General features: G+C 40.6%; 1 protein-coding gene across 3 annotated transcripts; it reads right to left on the bottom strand.

The window, feature by feature from the left end:
• Positions 1-274: 274 nt before the first annotated feature.
• BMS1 (BMS1 ribosome biogenesis factor) lies at positions 275-22455 on the bottom strand. 3 transcript variants are annotated; one of them, XM_051617932.1, is made up of 23 exons: positions 22409-22455; positions 21740-21982; positions 21127-21317; positions 19842-19921; positions 18437-18625; positions 17798-17940; positions 16562-16683; positions 15666-15859; positions 14832-14968; positions 13469-14298; positions 12755-12856; positions 11454-11611; positions 10828-10909; positions 9789-9865; positions 8576-8758; positions 6720-6908; positions 5996-6176; positions 5425-5483; positions 4318-4440; positions 3165-3312; positions 2161-2336; positions 1489-1650; positions 275-795 (listed from the first exon to the last, which is right to left on the bottom strand). In XM_051617932.1, the coding sequence occupies exons 2-23, from the start codon at positions 21913-21915 to the stop codon at positions 559-561; spliced, it is 3939 nt and encodes a 1312-aa protein (XP_051473892.1). In that variant the 5' UTR covers positions 21916-21982; positions 22409-22455; the 3' UTR covers positions 275-558. The 3 variants fall into 3 exon arrangements, with proteins under 3 accessions (XP_051473892.1, XP_051473893.1, XP_051473895.1); XM_051617933.1 differs by lacking the exon at positions 22409-22455 and adding an exon at positions 22382-22401; XM_051617935.1 differs by lacking the exons at positions 9789-9865; positions 10828-10909; positions 22409-22455.
• Between the last annotated feature and the right edge of the window lie 5206 nt (positions 22456-27661).

Raw genomic sequence — 27661 nt, 5'->3', positions numbered from 1 at the left:
AAAAAAAATGAGATGCTTTCATGCAGGACCAGATGATCTAAGCACAGGAATTAACTACTTTGGTGGCATCTGCTAGCACAAAGCTGTAGAATCCAACACTCCTGTCCAGTAACAGATGATCTTAATGACTTTTAATGGAAGATTTGCAAAGGGCAAAAATTCAGGCCATGGCTCAAAGTAGACCCAACACAGGAACACATCTGGAGATATCCAGGTTTCTTTTTTCCCACAGAATTCCACTAGTACTAAAGCAAAACTCTTACAAACAAACTGCTCCGTAATTTACATTAAAATACTTTATTGGCTAGATAGAATGTGCAGTATGGATAGAAATATACCGAAATACAAAGTCCTCCACAATATAATGTAGAAAAAAAAAATCCATACTTTTACATCTTATTTATATACATTGCCAAATGTATTCAAGAGTGTGAATAAGGTCATATTTGCATTTTTTTTTCATCTCTTGAATGCATGTCTAGTTCAAGGCCTTTTTGTTTCTTCAATAGAAAATTGCAGCTACCCGTTTCCTCATTTGGCCTGAAATCTGATCAAGTTTTACATGCTCTTCTCTCCTTTGCTAGATCCTTTCAAGCTTGACTTCTGCCTCTTTTTCTCCCTTTGTCCCAGTATGCGATAGATTTTTTTCTTAGCTTCCTTTTGTCTCTTGAATTTCTGTTCGTCCTCTGTCTGCTTAACTTTGAGATATTCTTTAAGCTGTTCCCGATGTTTTACTTTGGCTTTCCTTATCTTGTAATTATTCACTGTACTCAAAGCACTGAGTAGGGCTGAAATCTAAAACAGAAAAAAGAAATGAATATACAAACAGTTCAGTTTTGGTGCACAAGAAATCTCAGCAGAGAGCCATATAATGAATCAGAGATTCAAGGCAACTTCCTAATTATTTCTGCATCTGTTAACCAATTTCTAGAATAGATCAATTACTTACTTGGTTATAAAGTTAATCAAAGGTTTAATTTTTTTCAGCTTTTGAATTTGGTTAGATACTTAAAAGACTATGCCCAATTGCTTCTACAGAATACTTAAACTGCTGTTTGCATCTTGCCTTTGCAAGCACTCTGTAATTCTTGATTTTCAAAGTATTTGCTTCAAGTCTTGTCTTTGTTAATGATGCACAGGAACGACAAGTCAAATAAAAGACTGCAGCTGCCCATTTAAGTCAGCATTAAGGTGAGAGTGCTACATCCAACTGAAATACCTTGCAAGTGCTGTGACAAGGACATAGTCATATTTAGGTTCCAGATGACCTACTAGTTTAAAAATAGACATCACCCACTCGGCAACAGTTCCATATGAGTATCATGTACCAAACAGGAGCAAATTAAATTGCTGGTGATAATTTTTCACAAACAGCATGTATGTTTTTAGCACTAGCAGTAGATCCAAGCCCTAAAACAATAGTTAGAAATGGTCTAAGCAACCTCTTTACCCTTCAGGAGTTCTTGTTTGAGAATAAGTGATAATTACCTTCTTTTCATGAGGCTCCCTGATAACAGCTGGTCTCCACTGGTCTTTTGGAGTCTTTCCTTTCTTCTCAAAATTCTTAGGCTTGTTCTTAAAAGGCAGTGCCTTCTGCAGTGCTTTAGGAATGTGGAGCTTATTGAAATGCCTTTTCTCCCTCACAATAGGCTAAAAGAATGGATATAGAATAAAAGTAAGATTTGCAATCTGAAAAATATTTTATTTTCCAAATTTCACCAAAAAAAGGCAATAAAACCAAAACCCCACCACCCAAAAAAAACACAAAGCCCCAAACTTAAAACACGTCCTCTGGCATCTTTGCACCAAACTGGGAATGGTATGTTCACCCCCATTTTACTACGATAGAAATCTCAGTAAACTTTTAGAGAAAGCTTCCACTGCATATTACAGTCTGTATGTTCCTGCATATTACATATGTGGGTCTATCACTGTCACACAACAATGTGATTTCCACTGCTTTGCTTGCAGCTCATGCCAGGAAAGACTGCTTGTGAATAAAAATATGAGTATGTATGCATGCATATGTATGAACACGTATTTACTCTGTTCCAAATTTGCACAGGTCTGAGGCAGAGTACAAATTTGGCTGTGACCACTGCTGTTTTTTTCTCGTGGGTTTGGTTTTTTGTTTGTTTAAAAAAAAAATATAAAACATACCTTATAGAGAGAATCTTTGTTTTGTTTCAGTTTGATGCCTCGCTCATGCCTCAGCTGGCCTGTTGTCTTCATTCCACTCCAACTATCCTTCTCACCTGCTGGCTTCAGTAAGGATGTTACAGGGTTATAAAATGTTGGGATAGCCACAGGATACCAAGTCCTCACAAAGACGATATCTGAAAGAAAAGGAAATGTTACCTGGCTGATAACAGTTCATCACATCCACATTGTTAAGAAAATATTGCCTGAATAGGATAGGTAACTATTATCTAGATCCCATGCTAGTATTGTGTTCAGTAGATGGAGCAAATTGCTTCAACTATTTGTATATCTGGATTTGTAAACTAACAGCTGGCTGCTGAGTACCATCCTAGTCATTATTCATACTCTATGAAGAACTAGCAACAGAGTACATAAATGTATCTGTACCTGTCCTGTTACTGACAGAAACAATTTACTTTTCCTCTGCTTATTTTTATAAAAGAACTACCTTGCTTTTATTTTGCACCACTCCATTTCTACAGGTGTAGGAAAACAGAGGTCATATAAACCCAGATAAGCACAAAATTGTGCTTTCAAAATCACAGTGACACTCGGCAAACTATCCTTATCCACTGCAAAATTTCCCCAAAAGATTAGGAAAATTAACTAGTTACAATGACACTCTTTGGGTTCCCCAGAAAAATGTCCTTCTAGCACCTATACAACTAAATACAATGAATCTTCATGAATAGCATACCATTCTGCACAGAACACTTTAAAACACACAATAGTTCTCCAACACAAACCTTCTCATAGGCATACTACATTTCTGAGTATTACTGAAAGAAATCCAACATAAAATGTACTACTTCTTAAATGTCATTCTGCATCTGACCAGATTTTTTCATGCTCTTTGAATTCACATCTCAATTATCAGATTCCAAAGATTCTGAGACACAGCTTTTCAATCTGTGAAGCAGGATGAAAGTTATGTGATAACTTACATGGAAAGTGCAACTTACCACTCATCAGCAACTTGTCTTCAAATGTTGCTCTGAAAGCACCTGCTGGAGCTCGGAGGGCCTTTTTGATCTGTCCTCGGATACCACTCACAGTACGAATAGCTGCACCTTCAAACTTAGCCACTTCCAACTGAGAGTTAAACATTCCCTGAAAGTGTGAATTACCCCACCATCATTCAAGATGCAAGGTCTCTCTCTGTGACCTACGAGGCCACCAAACCATAATTCCCACAAGCTTAACTTATAAAGAAATAAAAAAGAATTTAACATTGTTTTTATACCAAGAGTGCTGATCATACCAAATCCTACCAAGCTGACTTTAAGGTAAGCTACAAAAAGTCACCTACTGAGACATACACCACAGGTAAGGCTTCTTAGCATGAAACAGAGAACAGGAACACGACATACCTTAAAAGCAAGTAACCCACCTTAAGTTGCTAGCTGTGAGACTCTAATACAATATAGCTCTCCAAGCTTTGTGCTGCTTTCATAAACAAGGGAGTCAGGAAAAATTCTATGTATGCTTAGTAAATACCTGACAGCTTCACTGTCGGAATCAGTGCTTAGTTGCTTACTGCCCTAAATACAGAATAACCTAACCTCTTCCTGAGCCTGAAAGCCCCTCTAAGGACTGCTGCAAGGTCAATGAAAACTCATGTCTGCAACACTCCCTCCCCCAAACACTTTTGTAACTGTAATTGTGAAGTCCTAAGGACTGCTCTAAGTCATCTTTGATCCCAGAGCTGAAATTCAGTGAGATCAAGCTGCCTGCATGACACCAGGGATAGGTTCACATCCTCCAGAGATGCATGGCACTATGGGAAGCTAATGAGAGGTTTTGACAAAGGAAGGAAAAACAAACAAACAAACAGCAAAAAAATCCCAACCCTCCACAGCCAAAAAAGTCACACTTAATGTGAGCCAGGAGACTGTTCCAAAACTTTTATCTGGTTAACAATAATTCATATCCAATGGCTGATGATCAGTACCTCTTGAGACTGCATTGAAGAGACCTCAAAAAAACCAAAGCAACTACTAAGATCTATAACACTACACAACAGTTATAGGGAAGTTCTGCATTGGGAAAGACAGAGTTCCAGGTTGCTTTCCTAACTAACACCAGTATGTGTGGGTTTACAGCATATGTACCTACCTTAATAAAACAAGTGTTCTTAAAAATTTTGAATGGAAAACCAGTTAGCTTTAATTTCTTTACAATAGTCACGGATTTATCTAAATCAAGAACAACTCCTGTCGCAGCAATCCGGAAATCAGGCTGAAAGATACAGAGATGAAAGACACTGCTGAATGTACATATACCAAACAGTGAAGAAGTCCTTCCACTGATACAATTTCATTGCTTTTTGAGTTCAGAATTTATTATCTTTATAGGACTACAGCAGCATGACAAATGCTCACTGACTTTGCACAGTCTAGTTTGAGGTGCTGCTGACAACATTCCTACCATTAATTAATGAGATTTTCAGAACTGCCATTCTAATTATCTTGGAAGCAATCTAGGAGTCCTTGTTATCTACTTTACTGTCTTTATGAAACAGAATCCTACTCAGATAGGAAGACTCGAAGAAATGCTTTGTGTGCTGCTGTAAGTCACTACATTGTGCTAGGGACATGATGAAAATAGACTTTTAATACACATAACAAGATGACTGTGCAATAGGACTTAACCAAGGTGTACTTTAGGAAGAAGATAATAATCACCACTCCAACTACTGTCATGCTCATTACAGTGACATAAAAAGCTTTCATTATACATTGTATGTAAACATAAATCTACCTTTGGGTAATTCCTATGCAACAAAGATGGTATTTGATAAATACTGCTTTAACACTATTTAAATTAATGCAGAACACAAACACTCTAACCAGATGTGGAGAAATCACATTGAGCAAAAAAATTTTTAACAGGATTACCAATATCTCATGTTGTAAAAAAGGTTTTAAAAGTTACCTGAATACTTAGTACCTGAAAATCAAGTAGGTATAACTCCTTCTACAGAAAATAATTAAGTAATATTTGTAATTTTCCATGTAGCAGACAAAAATTATTTTTTAACAAAGCCTCCATCCAGTTTCCTATCTCATCACAACACACCTTTCAAATGTTTGGGTTCTCCTGCTTTCTCAGTTCCTACAACATTACTGCTTTACCATGTGCAAACCTTCTTCCCCAGATCTACGTATTTTATCCAAAATCCCAGGGAAAGCAGCAATCAACATTTTGTGATAATAAACCTACCGTTGTTCCACTGACAGACTGAACTGCCAAAAATCCTGTCCCCTGAGGAGTAATGGGCCCTACAAGAAAATTAAATTTTAAAATGTATTAAGAGTTTACAACACAATATCTAGCCTCTATTTCAAGTCAGAAAGCTTAGAAATATATGCCAAACATTCTCAATGAATAAAACCAAAAAGAGTTTCAAGTATTCAACCCATTACTCACATACCTAGTGCCACAAAAGAAAAAGAGTGGTTAACAAAAATTCACTCATGTACAGAAGCATTTGCAGAGCTGGGCCCATAATGTGTGCAAGTGTCTCTCTGCATAAAGCCAACAAATCAGGTTCCTCTTTGATATCATACAACCTAGCAGAATGCTGAGAAGTTGATGGAAAGGTAAATAGTTCACAAATCATTCAAATAAATTCACAAATAATAGGCAACCGCCTGTATTCCCACGCTATTTGGTGTTAATTTCTTACAGACTTCTTACTCCAGAGCCTACTGTATTTCCTGACAGACCTTGTGAAGCCTGAGGATCTTCATAAGATTAAGCGATAGAGGATAGTAACTCCAGAACACCTCACCCCAAAAAGTTGCTCCACAATGCATATGCTGTGGTGTGTACTTCAGAAGCCTGTGGCGCCCATTGTGATCCTCGATGTAGAACATGGGGATAGTCTGAAATCGCCTCCACCCTAACGAGAGGATTAAAGGATCACGTGTCTTAAGGATCTTCTTGTACCATCGGTGCTTCTTCAGGCGCAACTAATTAGAGGAAAAGATGAACAATGCTATTACAGGATAATAACATTAACTCTGACATTCCAGCCTTAATTTTCAGGAATGATTGAAAGCAGCTTCCATCTACACTAGAATTTTTTATTCAGTAAGCTTTGAACATTCTCATTAACACTAGGTTGACTGGAAAGATAAAGCTCATCTGTATTTAACACACTCTGAACTCATGTTTGTATGCATAAGAGCAAGTGTTATATTAAAAATAGGTATGCGCTAGTAACTGTTCTATAGCCACTTGTCTGTAGGGCATAAACCTCAATTTATGCAATTTAGCAATCACAGTATCAGGCCTTAGTCCTGAGACATCTTTGCAAACAAACTTTAAACAACAATAACTTCTTAAACCTGTAAAAATCCAGGGTCTGCTGCTGTAGAGTTAATAGTGTAAAAAGCAATTGCCCTATTCAAGAGAAAAGGTCTCTGTATTTATCTTTAAGAAACAAAAAATAACTCCAGTCACTCTGAAGTACTGTAATGATATGATGTGCACTCACAGCTTTGGCTACATACCTGTACATATCCAACATTTCCTTCACTGTTGCCTAAACCTCCCAGGATAATAGGATAATGAGGGTCAAAATTCAGGACAAATTCACATGGGACATTCTCAATCTCTATTCGAACATACATCCCAGGCCGGAAGCCCTCATACTGCACTCTGGTCTCATCATCTTGATCTTCAAATTCCGCTCGATTAAGCTACGTGACAAAGAGAAAGTCACTGTGTGTTTTACAGACTTCAAGCATTAACAAGTTGTTCATGCAGTGCCAGTTCTATTTAAAACATGTAACCCATGTATATAAATCTTTCAGGAAAGATTTAACAGGCTTTGTAACTTTTTATTCAGAGCAAGATCTCTGCCACCATGAATTCCTTCCAATTTGAAATCCCAAGTGGGCCTGTTAGTCTACTTGAAAGATAGTACCCAAGAGAAGCAAATGACTGAGTGACTTCTTACATACCTTTCATAATGGTGACTGGATTTTAAAGATACAACTGTCAAAAGGATGTTTTTGATTTTGGAGCCCCAGCACCTCTTAAAAGTTTAAGATCCTGATCTTTAAGATGTCACTTTATGAGAAGGCTGGGCCTTTATCTTACTGAGCAGCTTAAAAATAGTTCTGTGCATCCTCACACTATACATCATCAAAAGTGTCTCCTAAAACTCTTCTGTACCATATGAATCCAGATATTGTGTAAATATTTAACAGATATCCTTGGAATAACAGAAGCCTCACCCTCATGTTCTAGCTCCTGATGTTCAGCTACCTATAAGGTGCCATGTTAAGCAACCCAGTTATTAATTTTATTTCTCAAGGTACTGAGATATGGAATAAATCTTGTGGTCCAAGGTTAGTTTTCTAGAAGCCTTCACACATCCCCAGTTTGTGATCCTTGCCCTTACATCCTGCAGTAGGACTATGGCTGGTAAGTATTTCTGCAGCAGACCTCAAGTCAAACAGTTGTAAATTGTCTTGTGTTCTTTTACTGGAATGTCTTTACACTTTAAGTGCTCTTAGTATGTACTGAGGTACAGCTCATACAACCACTTATCACAGAGGCCAGTGTAGCACCTAATTTAATGAGTATTTAGGGCAAGGTTTTGTCAGAAAACAGTGAAGTTACTAGGAATGTAAGGCAATGTTCTTCCAAGTCAGTCAAAGAAAGAAGCTACTTTTAAGCTGACAAGACTATCTAAAAATGAAGGCATGGAACCACAACAACACCTCCAATTCTGGATAGTTACCCTGAAGACTCCTAACACATACAGAGCAATGGCCACTGTAATTTTTTCTCAAAATAACTAGACAGCTTGATGAAAAGAGTGTCACACAGGACTTAGCCATTAATAACATTGCAAAAACCACACTAAAAATAATACCAGGAAAAGCTATTAAACAGATAAGTGTGAGAAAATTTTTTACCTTCCTACTCATAAAAGGATGCCTTTTCCCCACCTGCACCCCTCTTCCCAGAGAGGAACCTTCTCTCTCATGTTTTGGTTTGTTTTGAGACCTGTCATGCTAGTTCCACCAATAAGGGACAAATGGGTAACTGTTCAAAACTTTCATGTAGCTAAAGTTTAGATGGCACTTCCTGCTTTACTCAGTGATTTGAAATATGGCTAACTCCTTAAGTAGTTGAGCTTTCAGTTGTTTGGTTTGTTTGTGTGTTTTTCTTTACAGCTAATGGAATAAAAAAGTTCAACCATAAGAAATTCTAGAGCATATGTTTCTTTGTGTGTAATTTCTGAAGTAGGTCCTGAATGTCACGTGTGTCTCCAGGAAAAAAAAACCTGGGCAAACTCTGCGGGGTTTTTTTGAGGATGAATAGCCAGATAAATTGCTAAGTTAACAGCTTGTACCTGTGCTTGCTTATGCATTTCTTCTTTAAGATCATCAAAGTACGTGGCATCCCCTTCATCGTACTCTGCATCAAACATTTCTTTCAGTTTCCGTTTCTTGTCCATGCGCTCCTTTTTCTTTTCCTCCTCCTCAGGTTCTGTTTTGGACATTTGTCCATCTTCTTCCCCTTCCTCACTTCCAGACTAATCAAGTTATCAAACATGTAAAATGGATCATTGAGAACAACCATTCTGATTAACAGTGTAATGTATATTGTTAAGTAACACTTTGTCATAATGCAGATTATTAGACACTTTCAAAAAAAATAGTTCAGTTTTTGACAGAAATTACTATGTTATTCATACAAAAACATGTAACTTCAGCAATGGCCAAAACACTTCATGGTCTAATTGTGTCCCTTTCCACTGAAAAAACTTTCAATATTTATTTTAATGTCAGGGAACACACCCTAGAATTGACCTGTTATTCTACAGCTAAAATATGTACACATAACAAAAAGGAGAAAAAGTAATTGTTGACAGCATTAATCCTGCACTAGAAGGCAGCTCTCTAGAGGCCAGAGAGAAGGAAGTTTGTTCACAGACTATTTCAAAATTGCAAAAATGACACTATTACCCTCAATTTTACAATGAAATGCAAAGCCATCAAGTTCCCAGTCCAAAAAAACCCCACTTTTTCAAAAAAAAAAAACATTTTTCCACCTATATTGTCAAAGACAACTACAGCTCTGTTCTTGGAAGATCTCCAAGTCACAGCATAAAATTGCTTCCACCAGCCTCTTTTATGCAGACATGAGGACTAGGAAACTCTGTCAGTTTCCACAATTTGTTGTTTTTAAATAGAGCTCTATAATCTTCTGCAGCATATGAAACGACATAGTACAAACACTTATGATCACATTTGGTTTTATAATACTTCTCTCATACCTCCAGATCCTCCAGCTCTTGATTAAGCCTGACACCTACTGTTAAATAAGTGGGGTGATTTCTCCTGCATAATTAAATAATTCTGTTTGAGACTAAACCCATGCCATCCTAGATATTTATAGGTTCTAAGGTCTGTAATACATATACCATTCCTTCCTTGCTCCCACTGGTTTCTTTCCTGTTGATTCTTGAAAACTAAATTTGTTCCATAGGATGCCTATCAATTGATCATCACTTGAAACTCATAGACATGTATGTTGCTAAAGAACAAAAAACCACATCAGACCTCATCTCCTTCAGCACCTGGCTTTCCTTTGTGCACAACACCCGTTTCAAGATCTTCAAAATCTCCATACAGTTCTTCTGCAACAACAAGCATCCAAGATAGTTAACCACTCTGTTCCATTGCAGTTAGCCATTCTGTTGTATGGTTTCATACAATTTCTCATCTTTTCAGTACTGCATATTTCTCAGTACTATTTTGTAGATTAGTTTCAGCCCAAATATTTTTTCTTCCTATCAACAGTTTCCTAAGTCTGTTCTGCCCTGTAGTTTCTCTTGAAAATTCTCAGCTGAACATCGGTGCCAACTCCTTTTTTTCCTCTCAATACCTTTAACTTTATGATTTCAAAACTGTAAATTAAGTTTAGATCATTCCACACAGCACATTAGTTAGCACTCTAAGGACACAAGACACCAGCACAGCAATCAAGCTATTTAAAAAATTAAAATTAAAAAGTTAAATATAGCAGACAATTTCTAAGTTAAAATCACACACTTATAGAAGCCTGTCAAACCACAATAATTTTGCACCAAAGACAGAAAATGTAAATAATATGGTGGTACTTCCTACTCTAGGAAAATAAAAAAATATACCACCTCCAAAACATCTGACAATAGATTTATCTCACTTTTCAACCAAATGTGAGTGACCAGTTTGTTGTCCCATTAAAAAAGAATTTCTGCTTATTTCTATTGAGGGTATATAAAAGAACAAGTTGTGGATAGGGAATAAATAGCTAAACTTGGATACAAACCCCAAAGTTGGCACAATCAAGTATTGACTAAGGACTCCATTTCCTAATTTAAAATATATACCAAATTTTTCAGAGAGTAAATTTTCAGAATGTGCAAACTGCCTACTGTTTGTACAGTGATTTGCAGTGATATTTAATTATATCAGTATGTGTATAATACTTTATGTAATAGTTTAAAAAAAAATCAAGTATATCACTAATGCAGAGCACTGTACACATGTAACTACGAAGTTATATTTTTCTTTAAAATCCTGTATACGTTCATTATTTTAGAAGTCTTACACATACCATCTTCCTCCAACAACTTTGCTGCGTCTTTATCATCCTCCCACTTTCCAGTAACAAAGCAGTCTCGAATACTGCTCATAACCTGCAAAATAAGTGTCATTGCCTCATACAGTTACAGCTTCTCATGAACAGAAACATTTTCCAATATATTCCCAACTCCTCCATCATCTTAGCACCTCAGAGGTAACCTGACATTCTTATGCACGCTCCACATCAAGATGTCACTACCAAAACTACACAATGCCTTGGCAAAAGCAGAATGTGAAACCAACTCAACTCTTGCCAAAAGGTCTCTACACTAACAAGGTCTCTACCCTACATCATATATTCACTCGTGACTCCCCACTTTTTACTTTTCAGTAAATAAATAGCAAACTATGAACCACCAAAGAGCCAAGATAGCTGAGCATGAAAAGGACTTATTCTATCCTTCCATTCCTGTAAGGAGAGACCTTCAAATCTGTTAGCTAGTAAACACATGTAATCACAGCAAGTAGCAGAAGATACGACACTCTGGCGAAACCTGCCACAGGTCTGTTTCAATGACAACTCATTAGTCCTTTATGAAACACAGCCATGACGTAACCAGTACAGGCTATGCAGAAGCAATTACACAATGGTATTACCTCTTCTAAATCCCAATCTTGTGGCTTTTCTATGAGAAACTTGGAGCAGTCAAGAGCATTAGCCTTCTGTTTGGAAGCTTTGTCTGGACGGCTGACATGAAACAAACCTCCGAGTTCATCACCTGCATCCTCATTCTCATGGTCCTCATCCTCGACAGCTAAATGGAACATAGAAACTGTGATTACTTTCCCCACAGTACATGGATTAGATTCATCAACAACCTCTCTTCTGCCTTATTTCACAGTATCTGCAGTAGTTTGAGGAAAAAAAACACACTTTTAAAAAAAAAACACTAAAATAGGTTTAAATATAAAAGACTGAAGAAAAAGGTAAACCAATGCAGTGTAAGAGTTAATCTGATGCCCTCACAAGGAAAAGAATAAGGTGAGCAGCAACTTGGGAGATACTATGCACTGTAATTACAGTGAATTTCAGTTGTTCTATACGGAAACATAATTAATGTCACAAATTCCACATAGTTCAAATTTCTTTGAACAATCTGAAATCTGGTTTTATTTGCATAACTGGAATAATCTGAAAAAATATTCTGCGATAAGTAAACATGGGAGGTTAATTCAATGTCACAAGCAGAAAAAATGTCAAAATGCCAGAACAATATGTGAACAGAAATGAGGCTAAGCTAGTCTGTACATCAAGAACACCAGACTCCAACACCGTGGAATGTTTACAAAAGCCAAATTCTCATTGTGTTCTACAGAGGTTTTGAATTATGAGGTCTGCAGGCTCAGACAGCTCCTGGAAAAGCTGTGAATTAAACAGGACAAGTTGCATAAATATTAATTTTCTTTTCCTTTTAAGCCTGCTAGTTTGTTGGTTTTTTTTCCTAACACTCCTATTACAGACATGATAATACTAACTTAAGCCTAAGAGAATATTCCACTCTCAGTCACTGTGAGACAGAAATTCCTGAAAATAGCCAACAAACAACACCCTTTTATGAAACACATCAATTACCACAACAAATGTGCATAGTATCTACCAGATAATTATATAAATGACTGACCTTTAAAAGTTTGGGGTGAAACCGTTCTACCACAAAACATAAGTAACAATCAAGTAGTCTAGAAAATTGGCTCAAAATGCCTTTTATTGGAAAAGTAAAAACTGTCTTTATTACAATTATTACTGAAAATGAGTATCAGCAATTTTAAAATTCAATTAACTCTCCCCAAGCATCACACCAACAGACAGTGCTCAAAAATTCAGACTTGTAAAACTTTTTAACAGCTAAAAAGCTACTACATATTAAGGCAGTTCAAGTTTCCAAACAGATTTCTACCTGTTCCATACACCAGCTTACGAAGATTGGGAGTTGAACGTTGCTGTCTTAGAAAGGCCTCAGCTGCCTTCTGTGTAAGGTCCTCTTTCCACTTAAGTGCACCTGAAAAGAGAAAAAAATCTGAATTCTACTTCCAAAAAAGGACAAGAACTAGGCACTATACAAATAATATAGAGATGTGAACATAACAGGCTTCAGAAATGCAGACACCACCCACAGTTTGTTTTTTTCATACTTCATATATTTTCAAAAACAGAAAATGTGGCTAACAAATTGTATCACTATTTTTTTTTCTGATTAATCCTAATTTTAGGACAAAATTTTAAGATATTATTAGCAACAGTAACAGGTTTGATTATTTTCATGTCTTCCCCAAAAACTCACAGAATGCTTGAGGTTGCAAGGGACTTCCAGAGGTCACCTTGTCCAGCATTAACACTCAAGCAGGGTCAGCTAGAGCAGGCTGTCCAACACGATATCCAGACAGCTTTTGAATATCTTCAGGGATGGAAATGCCAAAATGTCTCTGGGCCACTTGTTCCAGTGCTTAGTTAATATAATGATCCCAAATTTCCCAACTTGAAGTTTGCCACTTAACAATTATATATATGCTTAAAGGGCAACATTATATAATATTTACTAATTATAATACCCTTTAACACTGTACCCAATTAAAAAATGGACAGTAACTTGTTTTAAACAGTTTTAGTGTACCTGTTGTGTCAGCAGAAAAATCTACTTTTTCTTCATAATCCTCTTCCTCCTTCAGTAGATTCTCCACATCATCATCATCCTCCTGCTCCTCAGCTTCTACAGCTTTAAGTTTAGTCTGCTTAATACTATCAGTTTTCTTTGCTTGAGTGTGTCTAAATCCCTTCCTGTTTGACTCTTTGACTTCTGATTCTTCAGGTGATCCTTCATCACTTCCCTCATCAATGGAAGAGTTTTCCAACTCAGATTCTGATGCCTCATCTGCTGTGCAGTTTCCTGAATCTGTAGTGAGCATTGCTTTTCTTTTCAGACTGTGACCTGAGACTTGTGATCTCGTTTCTGTATATTCACTATTTCTTTCATACTGCTCAGATTCAGTTACTCTTTTGTTTGCAGACTCAAATTCACAATCTGAGCTTTCATTTTCATATATCCTTTGCTCATCCTCATCATCATCTTCATCCATCTCACTCTCTTCAGGGGTAGTTCTTCCTTCTTCTCCTTCAGAACTCCTCTCAAGATCATCATCACTGTCTGCAAATGCTGGCAGTTCATTCAGAGCTTCTTCTTTAGCCACCTCTGTTTTCAGATGTTTGGCTCTCCCAAGAGCTATCTCTTCCCCTAACAGCTCTCTGTCACTTTCTTCCTCAGCATCATCTTCATCATCACCATCACTTCCATCCTCAGACATGGCTTCTCCTTCCTCTCCTTCGTCATCTTCCTCATCACTTTCTGCATCATCATTTTCTTTCTCCTCTTCTTCAAATAGTGCCTTCCGACGTACTCTTCCAGTCTTCAAATCAATGTGTCTCTCTTCTTTTGGCATTACAAACCTGTTTTCCCAAAGATCACACCCAGGGTAAGATGGTAAACTACAAGGACATTTTAATGAAACAATGAAGCTTCATGCTAATATTTTTAATTTTTTTCAAAAACAGAGCAAGGTCATGGAGAATATTAAAAAGGCAGTGGAGTTCTCTTAAGTACAGAACACCACTTAATTCAAGAATACACCCTATGTTATAGTCATAAACAATTCCAAAAAAATTTCTATGGGAAGCAAACAAGTGATAAAATGAATTTTACAAGATTTTGACTGTCATTCTCCAAGACTCTAAACAAAAAGAGAAATATGTTACTTGCTGTATCAGCAAGTAATTCCTGGAAGGCAGAACTATACTGCTTCCAAAACTTTTCTAGTATCAATTATTCCTATACCAAAATACACATGGCATATGAGTAGTCTCAGAAGAGGAAGAATTACCCCGTAAGACATTCTACTAACTGTGCTCTATTGAAAATTTTTCCAAAGTTAGAGCCTAAAGATTCATTCATGCTCTAAAACTGCTCATCATTCAAAACTTACTCTTGTCCTACATCTTCTGAACCTAAGGGCCTAGAGTCCATGAAGAGAGAGACTTTGCTTGACGCCATCTTAACATCAATGGCTGAATGTGTGGAGATGAGGCTCTGAACTAGCTCATGATTTGGTCTCACTTCCTCCTGGAAAGTCAAGATTTTTTACTTTTCAAATACAATGAACAAACAAATGTCTAATTACCAGCTAACATTAATCTGACAAAATAAGTAAAAATATACATATCCCAGAAAAAATTCCAAAACATTTTAAATAAAAATTTTCTCAGAATAGTAAGGTCTCCCTCCCCCTCTTCACATTTATGAATGTATGCAATATTAACCCCAGAAACATTAAATACTCCTTCAGAGTATGCAACCACTAATGTAATTAGTGGTTGGTTCTTGGTGAGCAAGAACACTTCATCATAGACCCAAACATATTTAACATTTAGCACAATACAAGAGAAAACTGAATTAAATCTGTATGCAAATTCTTTCCAGCTCTCCCTTTGAGCAGTCATATCTCGTAATTGCTCTTCCAGAATCACCCTGCCCTGCAAAGCAGGAGTGCTAATATCCTAGCAGTTATAAAGAACAGTTTTTCCTGATTAAGTCAGTGTTTGTAAAGTTTATGAAATTAACTTTATTATTAACTGATCCCTCAAATGTTTTGCACAGTCTTAACACAGAGAAAATAAAAATATCCCTCCTCTGAAATCTCTAGAGCAGAAGAAATTACCCACTATGGACATATAGGATTATTTTAAAGAAGCTTCTTTTAGAACATTTATTTTTACTCTATTATGCAAGAGAATTTAAATGAACAACAGAATTCTCTTACCTCCTTTTCATGAGCATGGCTTCCACCAAGGTCAATATAAACAGCATCTTTATCATATACAATGCCTCCAACTCCTGAGAGAGGGGCATAGACTAGTTTCTCTTTCTCATTTAAAGAACGCTTCTTCTGCTGCTCAGGTAGAGCACAGGGATCTGGCAGGAAACTCACGTCACTCACAGTAAAGTCTCCTACACCTGAGGTGACAGACAAGGGAAGCAATAAGCTTTTCACAGTTGTGATTCTCAAATTTGTACAATTCAATGTGAAAAGATAAAAAAAACAAAACAGAAAAACAAGCCAACATTGTAGCATTCGGTGACTCATCAACAGTGAGCTCTGTATCAAACGTCCACCTCTGCCTTATCACTGAACTTAGAGAAGCATCAGAATACTAAAAAGCTTTGGGTTTGTTTGCTTGTTTTTAAATAAGAGAACTAGCAACTCACTTTTCTGAGGAGGTCTGCAAATTTATTATTAAAATACTTCTGAATTTAAGCTTTTAAATAATTCACTCAAAATATTAAATTGCTTCAGTGAATACAGGACATTTTACCTAAGCCAAACTTATTTTTCACTATTAGGGCTGACATGTTTTGCACTTCAAGCACCTTTTAAAGGGAAACACCTTCAAAGGACTTTAGATACTGCCAATATTGTGTTTAACACTGCAACAAAACTGCACAATTAAAACCAAAACTATTCTTTCACGAGGACTTATTTTTACTAAACATGTATTATGAAAAATCCTTTCCAAAAGCAAAACATGTATTTTGAAAGGTGAAAAATTTTACAATGTACAGTTTAAAGATACAAATCATTCAACAATAAAAGTAGCAACTGTTACCTTGTTATTCATAGATCAGTACCCAAACATTTTTAAGACTCTAATCAATTACCTGGCATATGAATTTGACTTTTGTTTTTTAGATGTGCTCCTCTCAAATACCCATAAAGTGATATCTTCCTGTCACATTTGGGATTGATTCGAACCTCTTCCGGGTTTGTCAACTCTTCCATTCTACCCAACATTCAAGAAATAAAAAAGTTAGAACATCCAGCAGTTCCCTAAAAATTTACTGCTTTCTTGGCACATTTTCATTACTGTCTGTATGCCTTCCACACACAACCCTCCTCAAATCAGTTTTATCATGAGAGGGAAAACAGAATAACCACCCTAAGCCAGCTGAAGGATGCATTCCCCACAGCCACACAATACCTTCTTTTCCCTAATAATGGTGGTGAGCAACATGAAAACTACCACGGGAAAGGAGAGAGCGTAAGATTGCCTGTTTTCAGGCAGATAAAGAGGAAACTCCTTTCAGAGCTCCTTTCTACACTGCACAAGAGAAGCAACACAAACACACAGCCACGGAAGTGGATGTAACACACATTCTGGCTGCAGATCAGCTTCAAACAAACCCAACCACCACAGTAATTTTAACAGCTATAGCAATCTGAAACAATGTTATCAAAGACTAGAGAATGGGGCTTTTTCTTTCCTCATTTTCCTTCTATTTGCTTTGTATATTTTGCAGGACTTTGCATGATGCTTATCTAGTTCTCTGACCATATTTTCTAATGAATTAGAGCTCTGAAAGAGGTCTGTTCTAGGCACCTTGGATACCAGTGGGAGTTTACTGATAACTGTAAGCACTCTGGCAACAAAATATGAAAGATGAGTTAACTTCTCAGGTGGGGCACATCCACCATCAAAGCTTACTTTAATGTTCCAAAGAGCCCGTGAATCAAGTGCTAAATAAGGAGCTGAAGCAGAAAGGATGTTCTAGGGAACTCTGAGTACTAATTTGCCAAGTGTTTTTAAATTGTTAGAATGCTGTTTATTTTTTACAGAAATTCAATATAATCAACAACAAGCAGCAGGTTTTTTTCTGTGTTTCAAAAGTATTTACAATATACCAAAGGACTATCTATATGATCCAATACAAATGAAAATTGAATGGAAAAAGTTACTGGCACAAACCTGAAGAGCATGCTTTCATTTCCCCAAAGCCATCTAGATAACACTAAATACCTGTTCACACATAGACCTGACTGGGTCTGATGGTACAGCTTTTTTAAACAGCAAGGTGCTACCTGTGCTGAGGGTGAAGAACAGAGAGAAAAGTACACACCTGTCTGCCAGAACATATGGGTGAGATGTTTGCCAAGTAAGAGGTCGGAATTTCATAACTGAGATGAAGCGCCCCAAATTGTGGATCTCCTGCTTTTGATATTCTCCGTGAACCATCCCTGACAGATAAAACAGCTTAGCACCCTAAACACATGAAAAGGACATAAAAACATTGAACACCAAGTTCATAGCAACAAAACTAAAAAAAGGTAATGCAATTCTAATTTGTAAATCATAATCGGAAATTGCAGTTTCCAACTGGTTCCAGAAGATCAAAGTAACTAGTCTACATCATCATGAAACCTGCCCCCTGATCCTAGGGGAAAACAATTCACATCCAGAAAGCCTTGTACAAAAGTTTATTTGTCACAGACCTACAAACAGATCCTCCTTGCTCAGCACCTGCCTAAGAGATCCTTTTTGCTAGTATCACGTTTAGTGACAGTCACACTGGCATAGAGAATAACTACACAAGTATTTTAGCAAATCAAGATTATATAATGTGACATAACACCAGCATTGCCCATTATAGTATTATTTAAAAGATTTAAGAACACAGTAACTACTTAAGTATTGCTCCACCTTTAATTTAACTTCCATAATGCAAAGTACATGGACAAATAAATGTTGAATGTCATACCGGATACACCTCCGTCCAGAATCGGTGCTTTAACTTCTTTTTAGTCTTTTTTAATTGTTTGTTGTTCTTGAATGTATCCAGGTGGGTAAGAACTCCCATAATTTTGGGAAAGCCGTGTACCTGACAAATATTCAGGAATTCAAATGTTTCCATCTCAAATCCAAAGCTGGCATCAATAAGCATTAGAACCTGAAAACACAACATCAGCATTTCACTATAACAATACCAGGGTGTCCACAGGAACTACTTTCAGAAATCACATCTTTAAAGTCATAAGCTTCTTGGGAACCAAAAACTTGCAAGAAGTCTTGTTCTTTATTTTCATATAAACTGAAAATCAACTTTGGCTTTTGAATTCAAGTATGAATGATCATAGCTGCTTTACAAGTTAGTAGGGATGAGGAAATCACATCTTTTCTTCCAGTCAATCAAATCTCCTTTGTATAGATTTGATTTGCTCATTGACTCCAAGAAAACTATAGAATAAGGCTGCTCTATGAATGCAGTAACATCCTGTGTCATAAAAAGGTCTGAACAGCTGTTCACTTGGTGGATTTAAAATATGCAAAATTGAGTACCTTCCAGTACCTGCAGGAATTTCTGAGAAAATTAACAAAATGTTTTTCTCTGTGTGTTGGATACATTAATGCCTCTAAGGCCAACTTTTTTGCTACAATGAGAGAAACTTACTTCAGACATTGCAATTACTGTTATGCATTACTAAAATCACTGACAAAGCAAAACAGCACCCAACAGTCACATGAAAATGGAAGCAAAGCCATATTAGGGCTTCAGCAATGAAGAGATTAAACACATGGGAACTGATGACAGAGATCTGCAAGCCATTACATCATTTCAGCCTCCTAAGCATAAAAACCAAACAGATTCCCACCACCACCACATGCATGCAGAATCCCCAACATCTGCCACATCTACTAACAGAAATTTTTTTGTAAATTTTAATACATCTCCCTTCCTCAAGTAGAAAACATGCAAGTAGAAAAACATCTAGACTACTGCATGCATGTATTTAGATACTTAGATAGCCAATATTTAGAAAAGGATCCCAAACCCTCATCAGCTATGAATAATATACCCCAAATCCACATGCAAAGTCCTTTATCACCATCTATTAAAAGTTTACCAGTTGCATTAGCAATTAAATTCAGTTGATTTCCCCTTTTCCACATCCTCCCTACCACCACACACAAGATTTCTTTTCCTCCACACCCAGGATAAGGAACATACATGGAGTTGTTCCAGAACTCTTAGTTTATTGTCCAGCTTAGGCCAGTTCTCACTGAAACCAAAGACAGTTTTGCCTTCAGTAGCAATGGGTAAAGAAGTCAGAAGTAATATTTTCAATACAAATTACAGCAGAAATCATGTGTCATTCTTTACTCACCAAATCAGCAACTTTAGCCAGGTCAATCATGGTGTTTATGTCACATCCACATTCAATAATAGTTAGTCTGCGTTTTTTACCTGAAAAGATAATTAAGAAACAAAAACTGAAGAAGCAAACTATTAAGTCCACTGTTTTACTTTTGGGTCACAATCCTGAAGCTCCTAAGGGATACCTGGGGCTCAAATTCCAGTAGAGCACATTGATCATCCAACATGTACACTTGTAGTAGCGCCTGTTTTCAAACATTTGCTATTCCACTAAATTTTAATTTTTAAATTTAAAATTACTAAGCTGAGAAGATGTATTCAAAGGATTTGTCTGGTCTTCTCCAAAAACAATGCCAGAGGGAAAAAAAAAAGAAGTGGTTTTCTTTTCACTTTGAAAAATTATCTCTACTTCTTTTATCTTCAATGCTGCAGAGTTAGTGCTGTAGATTTTATTTTAAAGCATAATTTTGTTCTTTTTACATTATTAAAAAAAATACACCCTGTTTTAATCTTTAAAAAGGTAAGTAGATTTATGTATAAAAAATCTTAACATGCATCCAAATGCGAAAAAAGTACCCATTGTAAACTTGGTTTGCCTAGCTTGAGTTTGCTAACTGAACTTCCAACAACAGGAATAAGAACTTTCAACAACTGCAGACAACAGCTGTCATGGTTTTTATTCTTCAGGTTATCAACTGCAAACTAAACCTTTGGGTCCCAGCAGACCAATTAGGATATCCTGTGTAGCACATGAATTTTTCTTCCTATTTTTTTCTTTCCCATATTTATCAATTATTCTTTGCAAAAAGCAGATTTATTAGTTCAATCTCTGAAGAGTCTACCTGCCCCTAACACCCAGTTGCCTGCATCCAAGAAAGATCTATCTCCTTTACAAACTGGTTGCTTGAGCTGCTGTGAGCTGTGCTCCCACGGGAAATTTAGTGATTTCCCCAGTAAAAGAATGAAGAGTACAGACTAAGACAAGTAGAAACTGGGACTTAAAACTTAACAAAAAGGAAAAGAAACTGACCAGGGGATGAAGAGGAGAATTGCAACTGGAAACGGACAGGCAAATTAACTCTTGGCTTAATAAAAAAAGGGGCACAAAGATGGAGTTATTGAACAGGGAACATGAAAGAATGGGAAAGAGGACTGGATGAACCCAGAGAAAAACAGTTCAAAAGGAAAAACAGAACCTAGTGGAAAAGGAAAACTTGGGAAGTTTGGGGGATGGAAGAAATCAGAAACATGCCAAAAAGGAAATGCTTATTTGCACTCCTTATCTTTGTTCTCACCTGAAACAATTGTAACAGGACCCCGGATTTCAACCAGTTTTTGCCTTGTGAAGTTCTTAATGAGACATTTTATTACAGTGCTCTTCCCAACCTTGGGAGGGCCAACTACAACCACCACCACAGGAGGTGGTTCCAAAGGGGTACGGTCAACCACAGGAATGTGATGTTTTTTAGTCTTCAGATCCTGAGTTCTGAGAAGAAATTTTTAATAAGTAAATAGAAGAACTTGAAAAAGCTATAATAATAATAATAATAAATGCAATTTATTACTTAAAAGTCTTCAATATTTGCAAAACCTTAGACACAAAATTTCACCAAGAATCCAGACACTGAGGTGTATGTGGAACTCCCACCAAGGCTAAGGAGCTATACACATTTTTTTCCAGTAAGACTAACACACCTGTACCATGTAACACACAGATGCAGAAAGCATCACACTACTGACACATTCATGAACTACAACGTGACCTGGGGAGTGATGAAAGACACGTAAGCACACCAGTGCCACACAACACACTGTGTATATTACTACACAAGACAACAAAGAAACCCCAGCTAACGCCTACCCATCCAGCTGTCCCTCCATGCTCCATAACAAACTTCCATTTCCTACCTGTGGAAAGTCCTGGCCATCCGCACAGCAGACTGGACTGTGAAGGCCTTGGGGTTTCTCTTCCGTGCATTCTCCTCATCTCCTAGTCCCAGCTCATTGAGATAACGTTTCCTTTTCTTCTCTGCCTTTGGCCCACTATGCTTTGCACGATGCTTTTTCTTCTCTTTTTCTTCCATCTTACTCTTTCAGCAACTACCTAGGACCGATATGATGCGGGCTGCTTCTGTGTGATACCGCGCACAGCTGACATAGGGAAAAAATGCAGTTAGCGCGCACACACACACAGACACACAGCGTACCTGTGCGAGAACAACATCACCTGGAAGAACAGGTGACCGCACAGGAGAAGCGCCGCAGCCCGCAGCAAGGGGCAGCGCCTGGGGCTGCCCTCAGGCCCTGCGAGCGGGCCAGGCCCGCAGCGCTCAGCCCAGGCCGGTCCCCGTGCTCGGCAGGACGCGGGTCTCCGGACAGGCCGGCAGGCCGCTCCCGGCGCTGCGGGCCGGCGCAGGGGGAAGGCCGCTGCGTTTCTCCAGGGAAAGCCGACTTCCAGCGCCATCGCGCAGGGAGCCCCCTGGAAAGGGAAGAGCGCCCGGCCGCTCCCCGCGCCCCCCCGGCCCGTGCCCCGCGGCCCCACGCACGCACCCCCGCCCCGCTCCGCGCCCGCCGCACCTCAGGCTCCACGTGGGCCCGCACCACCCGTCCCGCAATGGCGGCCCCCGGAAACAGCGGCCGGGCTCGGAGTTCCGGGCCGAGCGGCTGCGGCGGAGCGCTGCTGCCGGCGCACACGGCGCAGACCGGTTGCCCGCTCCCCGCCGGGCTTGGAGCGCCGGGAGCCGCCGGTACCTGCGCCGAGTTTGTGGATGTGGATCAATAACTTCCCCGCAAGTGCTGTGAAAGTCGGCGGCAGCTGCCCGGCGGGGCTTGCCTTGGCGGCTGGCCCTGTGCGAGCGGGCTGCTGCGGCCCCAGAAAGCCCATGGGAAAAGGCCGCTTTTAAATAAAGATATTCTTATCGAGGGCTATGGGCGGGCAAGCAAGCCGGAGGGTAAAACCCAAAGGAGGGCCTTACGGTGCTATGAACTCAGAGGAAAAGAACTTGGACGGGTCTTTCCTCGCCCCCCGAGCTCCCCGCGCCACGGGCCTGCCCGGCACGCGGCAGCCCGGGCTCCCGCGCCAGAGCGGCACGGAACCCGCTATCTCGGTCCGGCGCCTACGCCCCAAGGCGAGTCCTGAAATCATTTATAGGTACAGGTCCTGCTTAATGAAGTGAAAAGCCCTCTCCTCCGGGGTAATTTGCTTTAATGCCAAGGAACAACAAGGAGTAGAGCTGCTAAAGAGGTGTCCAGGTCATGAAGCGCTGTCTCCGAGATGCTGGCCAGACCCTCCCCGCGGGCAGCACTCCCGCGGATGGCGCCCCGGTCCTGCCTTCTGCTGTGCAGGCTCACACACTGTGAGGCCCTCAGGGTGCCCAGCAGTGGCACAGGCCCTGGCCGACTATAAACCACAGGGGTAAATCTGAGTCCTTACTATCTCTTTTTGACAAGTCATGTGGAAGAAAACCCAGTTTTCAATGTTAAGCATGGAAAATCATCCTCTCTGAGGAGCATCTGAGAAAACGGGAGTTGTTTATTCTGGAGAAAAGGAGTCTGAGGGGAGACCTTACTGCTTGCTGCAACAACCTGTTGTAGCAAGGTGGGAGTTGGTCTCTTCTCCCAAGTAACAAGTGATAGGATGAGAGGAAGTGGGCTCAAGTTGTGCTAGGGGAGGTTTAAATTATGTACTAGAAAAGTAGTTTTCACTGCGAGTAAACACTGGAACAGGCTGCCCAGGGAGGTGGTTGAACCTCCATCCCTAGAAGTGTTTAAGAGACATATAGATGTGGTACTTAGGAACATGGTTTAAGCATTGGACTTGTTAGAGGCACGTTAATGATTGGTGTACTGAGGCTATGGTTGGACTTTATGATCTTACAAGTCTTTTCCAGCCAGAACGATTCTGTGATGCTGTGATCTCAAAGCTAAATGCCTTGGTGCAGCTTTGTGAGCTTTGACAGACAGGGCAAGACAGCAGGATGCACTGCATAGACCAGACTCACTGAAGAGAATCTGTCACAGTGATCCTCCAGTTATTTACCTCAGCCCCCCCTATTGTTCTGTTTGTGCCTGGGAACAAGTCTCACTTGTCATTAACTGGGTCCTATGAAGGACAGCGTATATGTAAATGAAGAAGTCTTCATGCACACTTTAAAATAGTTTACTAAAGGAGCCATATATACAACCATAAATATAATCACCTTGTACTTAGCTCGCAGATACAGCCTTTTGTATTCAAAGGACTTTGCACCTGTCGTCTGAAGCTGTGGTTCTTCTGTAACACATGAGCATGTTCCAATTCATTATGTTAAGGCAGAAAAGTCAAGTGACTTCTTCACAGGCACAGCTAAAAATTACTGACAACAGTCAGGGCTAGTGTCCTGGACTTCTTGTGTACACATCTCAATAGACAGCTTCTTCACAAAAATATCAACTTCACAATGGTCTGTTTAGGTTTTATTTTTATTATGTTTTTATTCTATAAACAAATTAAGTTAGTAACATATGTATTAAAGTCTAGGCATACTTAAAATATTTGATAGCCATATTTAAACACAAAAAAGAATTTGCATGCATAGTTTTCATCATGCCAAACCTGATACTGCTTTAACACACAACCATGGCATTTCTCCAGAGATTACACAAGAAGAACACTATCACAATTACAGTGGTCTTCCAAATGTCCATGGACCTTAAGAAATCTAAAAACAGGCTGAACGTGCAAAGTGCAAAGATGGAACACAATTACATTTCCTGTGACTGCAGTTCTGCAAGTTCATTATCACCCAGGCATAAAACCTGCCTTTGGCAAACTAAAAAAACTACAATTTGAAAAAAAAAGGCAAAAAAAAAATTTAAAAAACATTATACCAAAAAAAAAAATCACAAAAATATTGCCTTTTAAAAGGCTACAAATGTGGTCACTTTTAAATTAAAATACTATACATTAAGCAGCTAGAAAATAGACCAGCAGTGTTCCTTACAAGGAGCACACCTAAAACACAAACACACTCAGTGAGCCTTCCCCTGCCACCACCAAGGCTGCTTTTCCCCGGCTTGTACCCCTCTCATGTTATGCTTTCTCCACTAAAAGCTAGAAATAAGTCTGTTTTCTACAGATTTCTTAAGTTAAAGAAAGTGAATCCTGGCCAGAATAGAAACCAAACCCAGTGTGGCCACAAAACCAATGACATAGGTCCAAGCTTCCTGGCAGAATTAATCCACAGCCTGAATGTGAACTGAATCTTCAGAGCTGATGCACCTCTGAAGAACAGCCTGTACATGGCAGTTAACATGAGGCTGCCAATAACCAAAGGCATGCAGGAACACTGCCAGCAGCTTGGTGACAGCTCCTGCCGGATGGGGCAGGGAGGCAGTGTGCATTCAGCAGGTTTCTCCCCTGAGCTCCTTGCTAACTGTGCTTATATCTTCCCTTCCCGACAGTGCACAAAACTCACAGCAAACACTCCACACTCAGACCTGTAAAACCTCTGGCCCCTTTGGCCAACACTGCCATTAAAAAAAAAATACCCGCATTCATATTTTTATCAAGGCAAACAGAGCCTTTCATGTGTGAACCAAATGACAGGTTGAACTCTGGCCACCAAAACCAAAAGGGTAACTTTTTGATCCACCTTGCTCCCCATTATTTTCATTCTCAAGCAGCGAATTTAACCCAGTTCCCAAAATATCATTTCTCACACCAAGCCACTGAGCGTCGTAGTCATTTACTGTCTCCAGCAGCTGCTGCCCGTAGGATGGGGGTGGAGCTGCAACTGTGCCTTGATACTCCCCTTCATGCTTTGGGAGTACCAAAGGAGAACTAGTATGACTAGCCACAACCAGAGATGGACTATGCCTAATCTGCTCGAGCTCACACTTAGATCCCCCTTCATAATAATCAAAAGTGGAATCCTTCCCAAAGGGAGATGCATTTGACTTGATACACACATAGTTCTCACTGCCCAGGCCGTGGTTAGCATTTAAGTAGTTTAAGACAGGCCGCCTATACACGTTCTCTTTAGCTGCCAGGTACTGGTGATCTTCTATACGCAACTGGAAAATATCTGCATCTGAGCAGAAGCTTTCAGGAAAAGTTTTTTTCAGGTATGGATATTCCTGCACCTGCTGCACAGGGAGTGGGAGCTGTGGAGGAGTCCCCAGGCCTCCCACACCCAGAGGGACCCCTTTTCCCACACAGTCCAAACCGAAGTGAGCTGGGGTCTGACCTGGGGCTCCACAACTGTTATCCAAGCTCCTGAAGTGAGTATCAAGCCTCGAGTACGTCTGCCCCGGGTACGGCGATGGCTGGCCGTAGTAACTCTGGTTTCCTCCTGGCAGGCTGGGCTGCGGGTGGTGGGGACTCCGGCCTGGCCCCAGATCCTGCGCGGCCTGGCTCCTCTCCTGGCAGCCGCCGCCGCAGCGGGGCGGCTTTGGCTTGCCACAGCCCGGCCGGGGGTAGGCGCCCGCTTCGCTCTTCTTGTGGTTCAGCTGCCGGGCCCGCCTGTTCTGGAACCAGACCTGCGAAGGCAGCAGAGCTTGAGCGCCTGCTCCCGCCGCGGCCCGGCCCGGCGCCCCCCGGCCCGCCCCTCTCACCTGGATCCTGGACTCGGGAATGTCGGTGAGGCTGGAGAGCTGCTCCCGCAGGGCGATGCCGGGATAGGGCTCCTTCTCGAAGGCGCGGACCAGCAGCTCCAGCTGGGCCTTGCTGAAGGTGGTTCGCTTGCGCCGGCCGCCCTCCCGCCCGGCGCTGGGGGCAGCGGGCCGCGCCCGGGCTTGGCCTGCAGGGAGAGCGGGCAGCGGCCGTCAGGGGGGCAGCGGCCGGTCAGGGGGCAGCGGCCGGTCAGTCAGTCAGTCAGGGGGGCAGCGGCCGGTCAGTCACTCAGGGGGCACCGCGGAGCCGCGCTCCCCCGGCCCCGCCACCGCGGCCACCCCCCCCCCAGCCCCGGCCGCAGCCCAGGGGCACTTACCGCTGTGTCCGGGGGTCAGGCTGGCGAGCTCCATGCGGGCTGAGGGCTGCGGGCGGTGGGGCGGCCCCGGCCTCTCCCCGCCTTATGAGCCCTCCACCCCGGCCGTTAGCGACCCCCACCCGCCCGGCCGGCCCCACCAATGGGGCCGGGGCCGCCGAGGGTGACTCAGAGCCGCGTCCCACACCTCCATTGTCATCCCATCACCAAAATACACATAATGAGGTCTCGCCCCATCGAAGGAGCCAAAGCGTCTCCCAGCGAAGCTCCCGCCGTCGCCACCAGCCCATCCACCTTTCTTTAATTCAAATGGAGAGGGGATAATTTTCTAATGAAGTTATCTTTCACCTTCGGTTGGGCCTTTCCGAGGAGTCTCCCCCTCTCTCCCCGCTGCAGGCCCGGGGCTGTGCTGGGAGCGCGGGGCTCACCCAGAGCAGGGGCGGCCTCCAAAGCCCCCTCTGCTCAAGGAAAACCAGTTCTGACTGCTCCCGGGTAACAAAGTCTTGTCTTCCACATTGAGTTAACCCGCTGCTATTCCCATCCATGGGACGTTTCTCATAGGCTTAACTGAAGTGAAACACTGATGGCTTTACTAGACATTGACTCGAACCCCGCTGTTCCCAGTGAAGGACAAAGCCTCCCCCAGCACTGTGCGGGCACTGGGGAGAAGGAGCCGTCCCCCTGCCGAGCACCTGCTTGAAGAGCTTAGCACAACATTTCCTTTCTTACAGCTACTTTTTTTTTTTTTCTCCAGACAGCTCTACTCCTCCAAATCATGTACAGAACAAGCAAGGTCTGTGCTTTCAGCCCAAGGTGAAATCATGACCATTTTACTAATGCAAAAGAGAGGCCAGAAATACTATTT

This window comes from Apus apus, chromosome 4 (assembly GCF_020740795.1).
Source record: "Apus apus isolate bApuApu2 chromosome 4, bApuApu2.pri.cur, whole genome shotgun sequence".
Taxonomy (NCBI): domain Eukaryota; kingdom Metazoa; phylum Chordata; class Aves; order Apodiformes; family Apodidae; genus Apus; species Apus apus.
The sequence above is the reverse complement of the archived record's forward strand: the minus strand, read 5'-3'. Positions and strand labels throughout refer to the sequence as shown.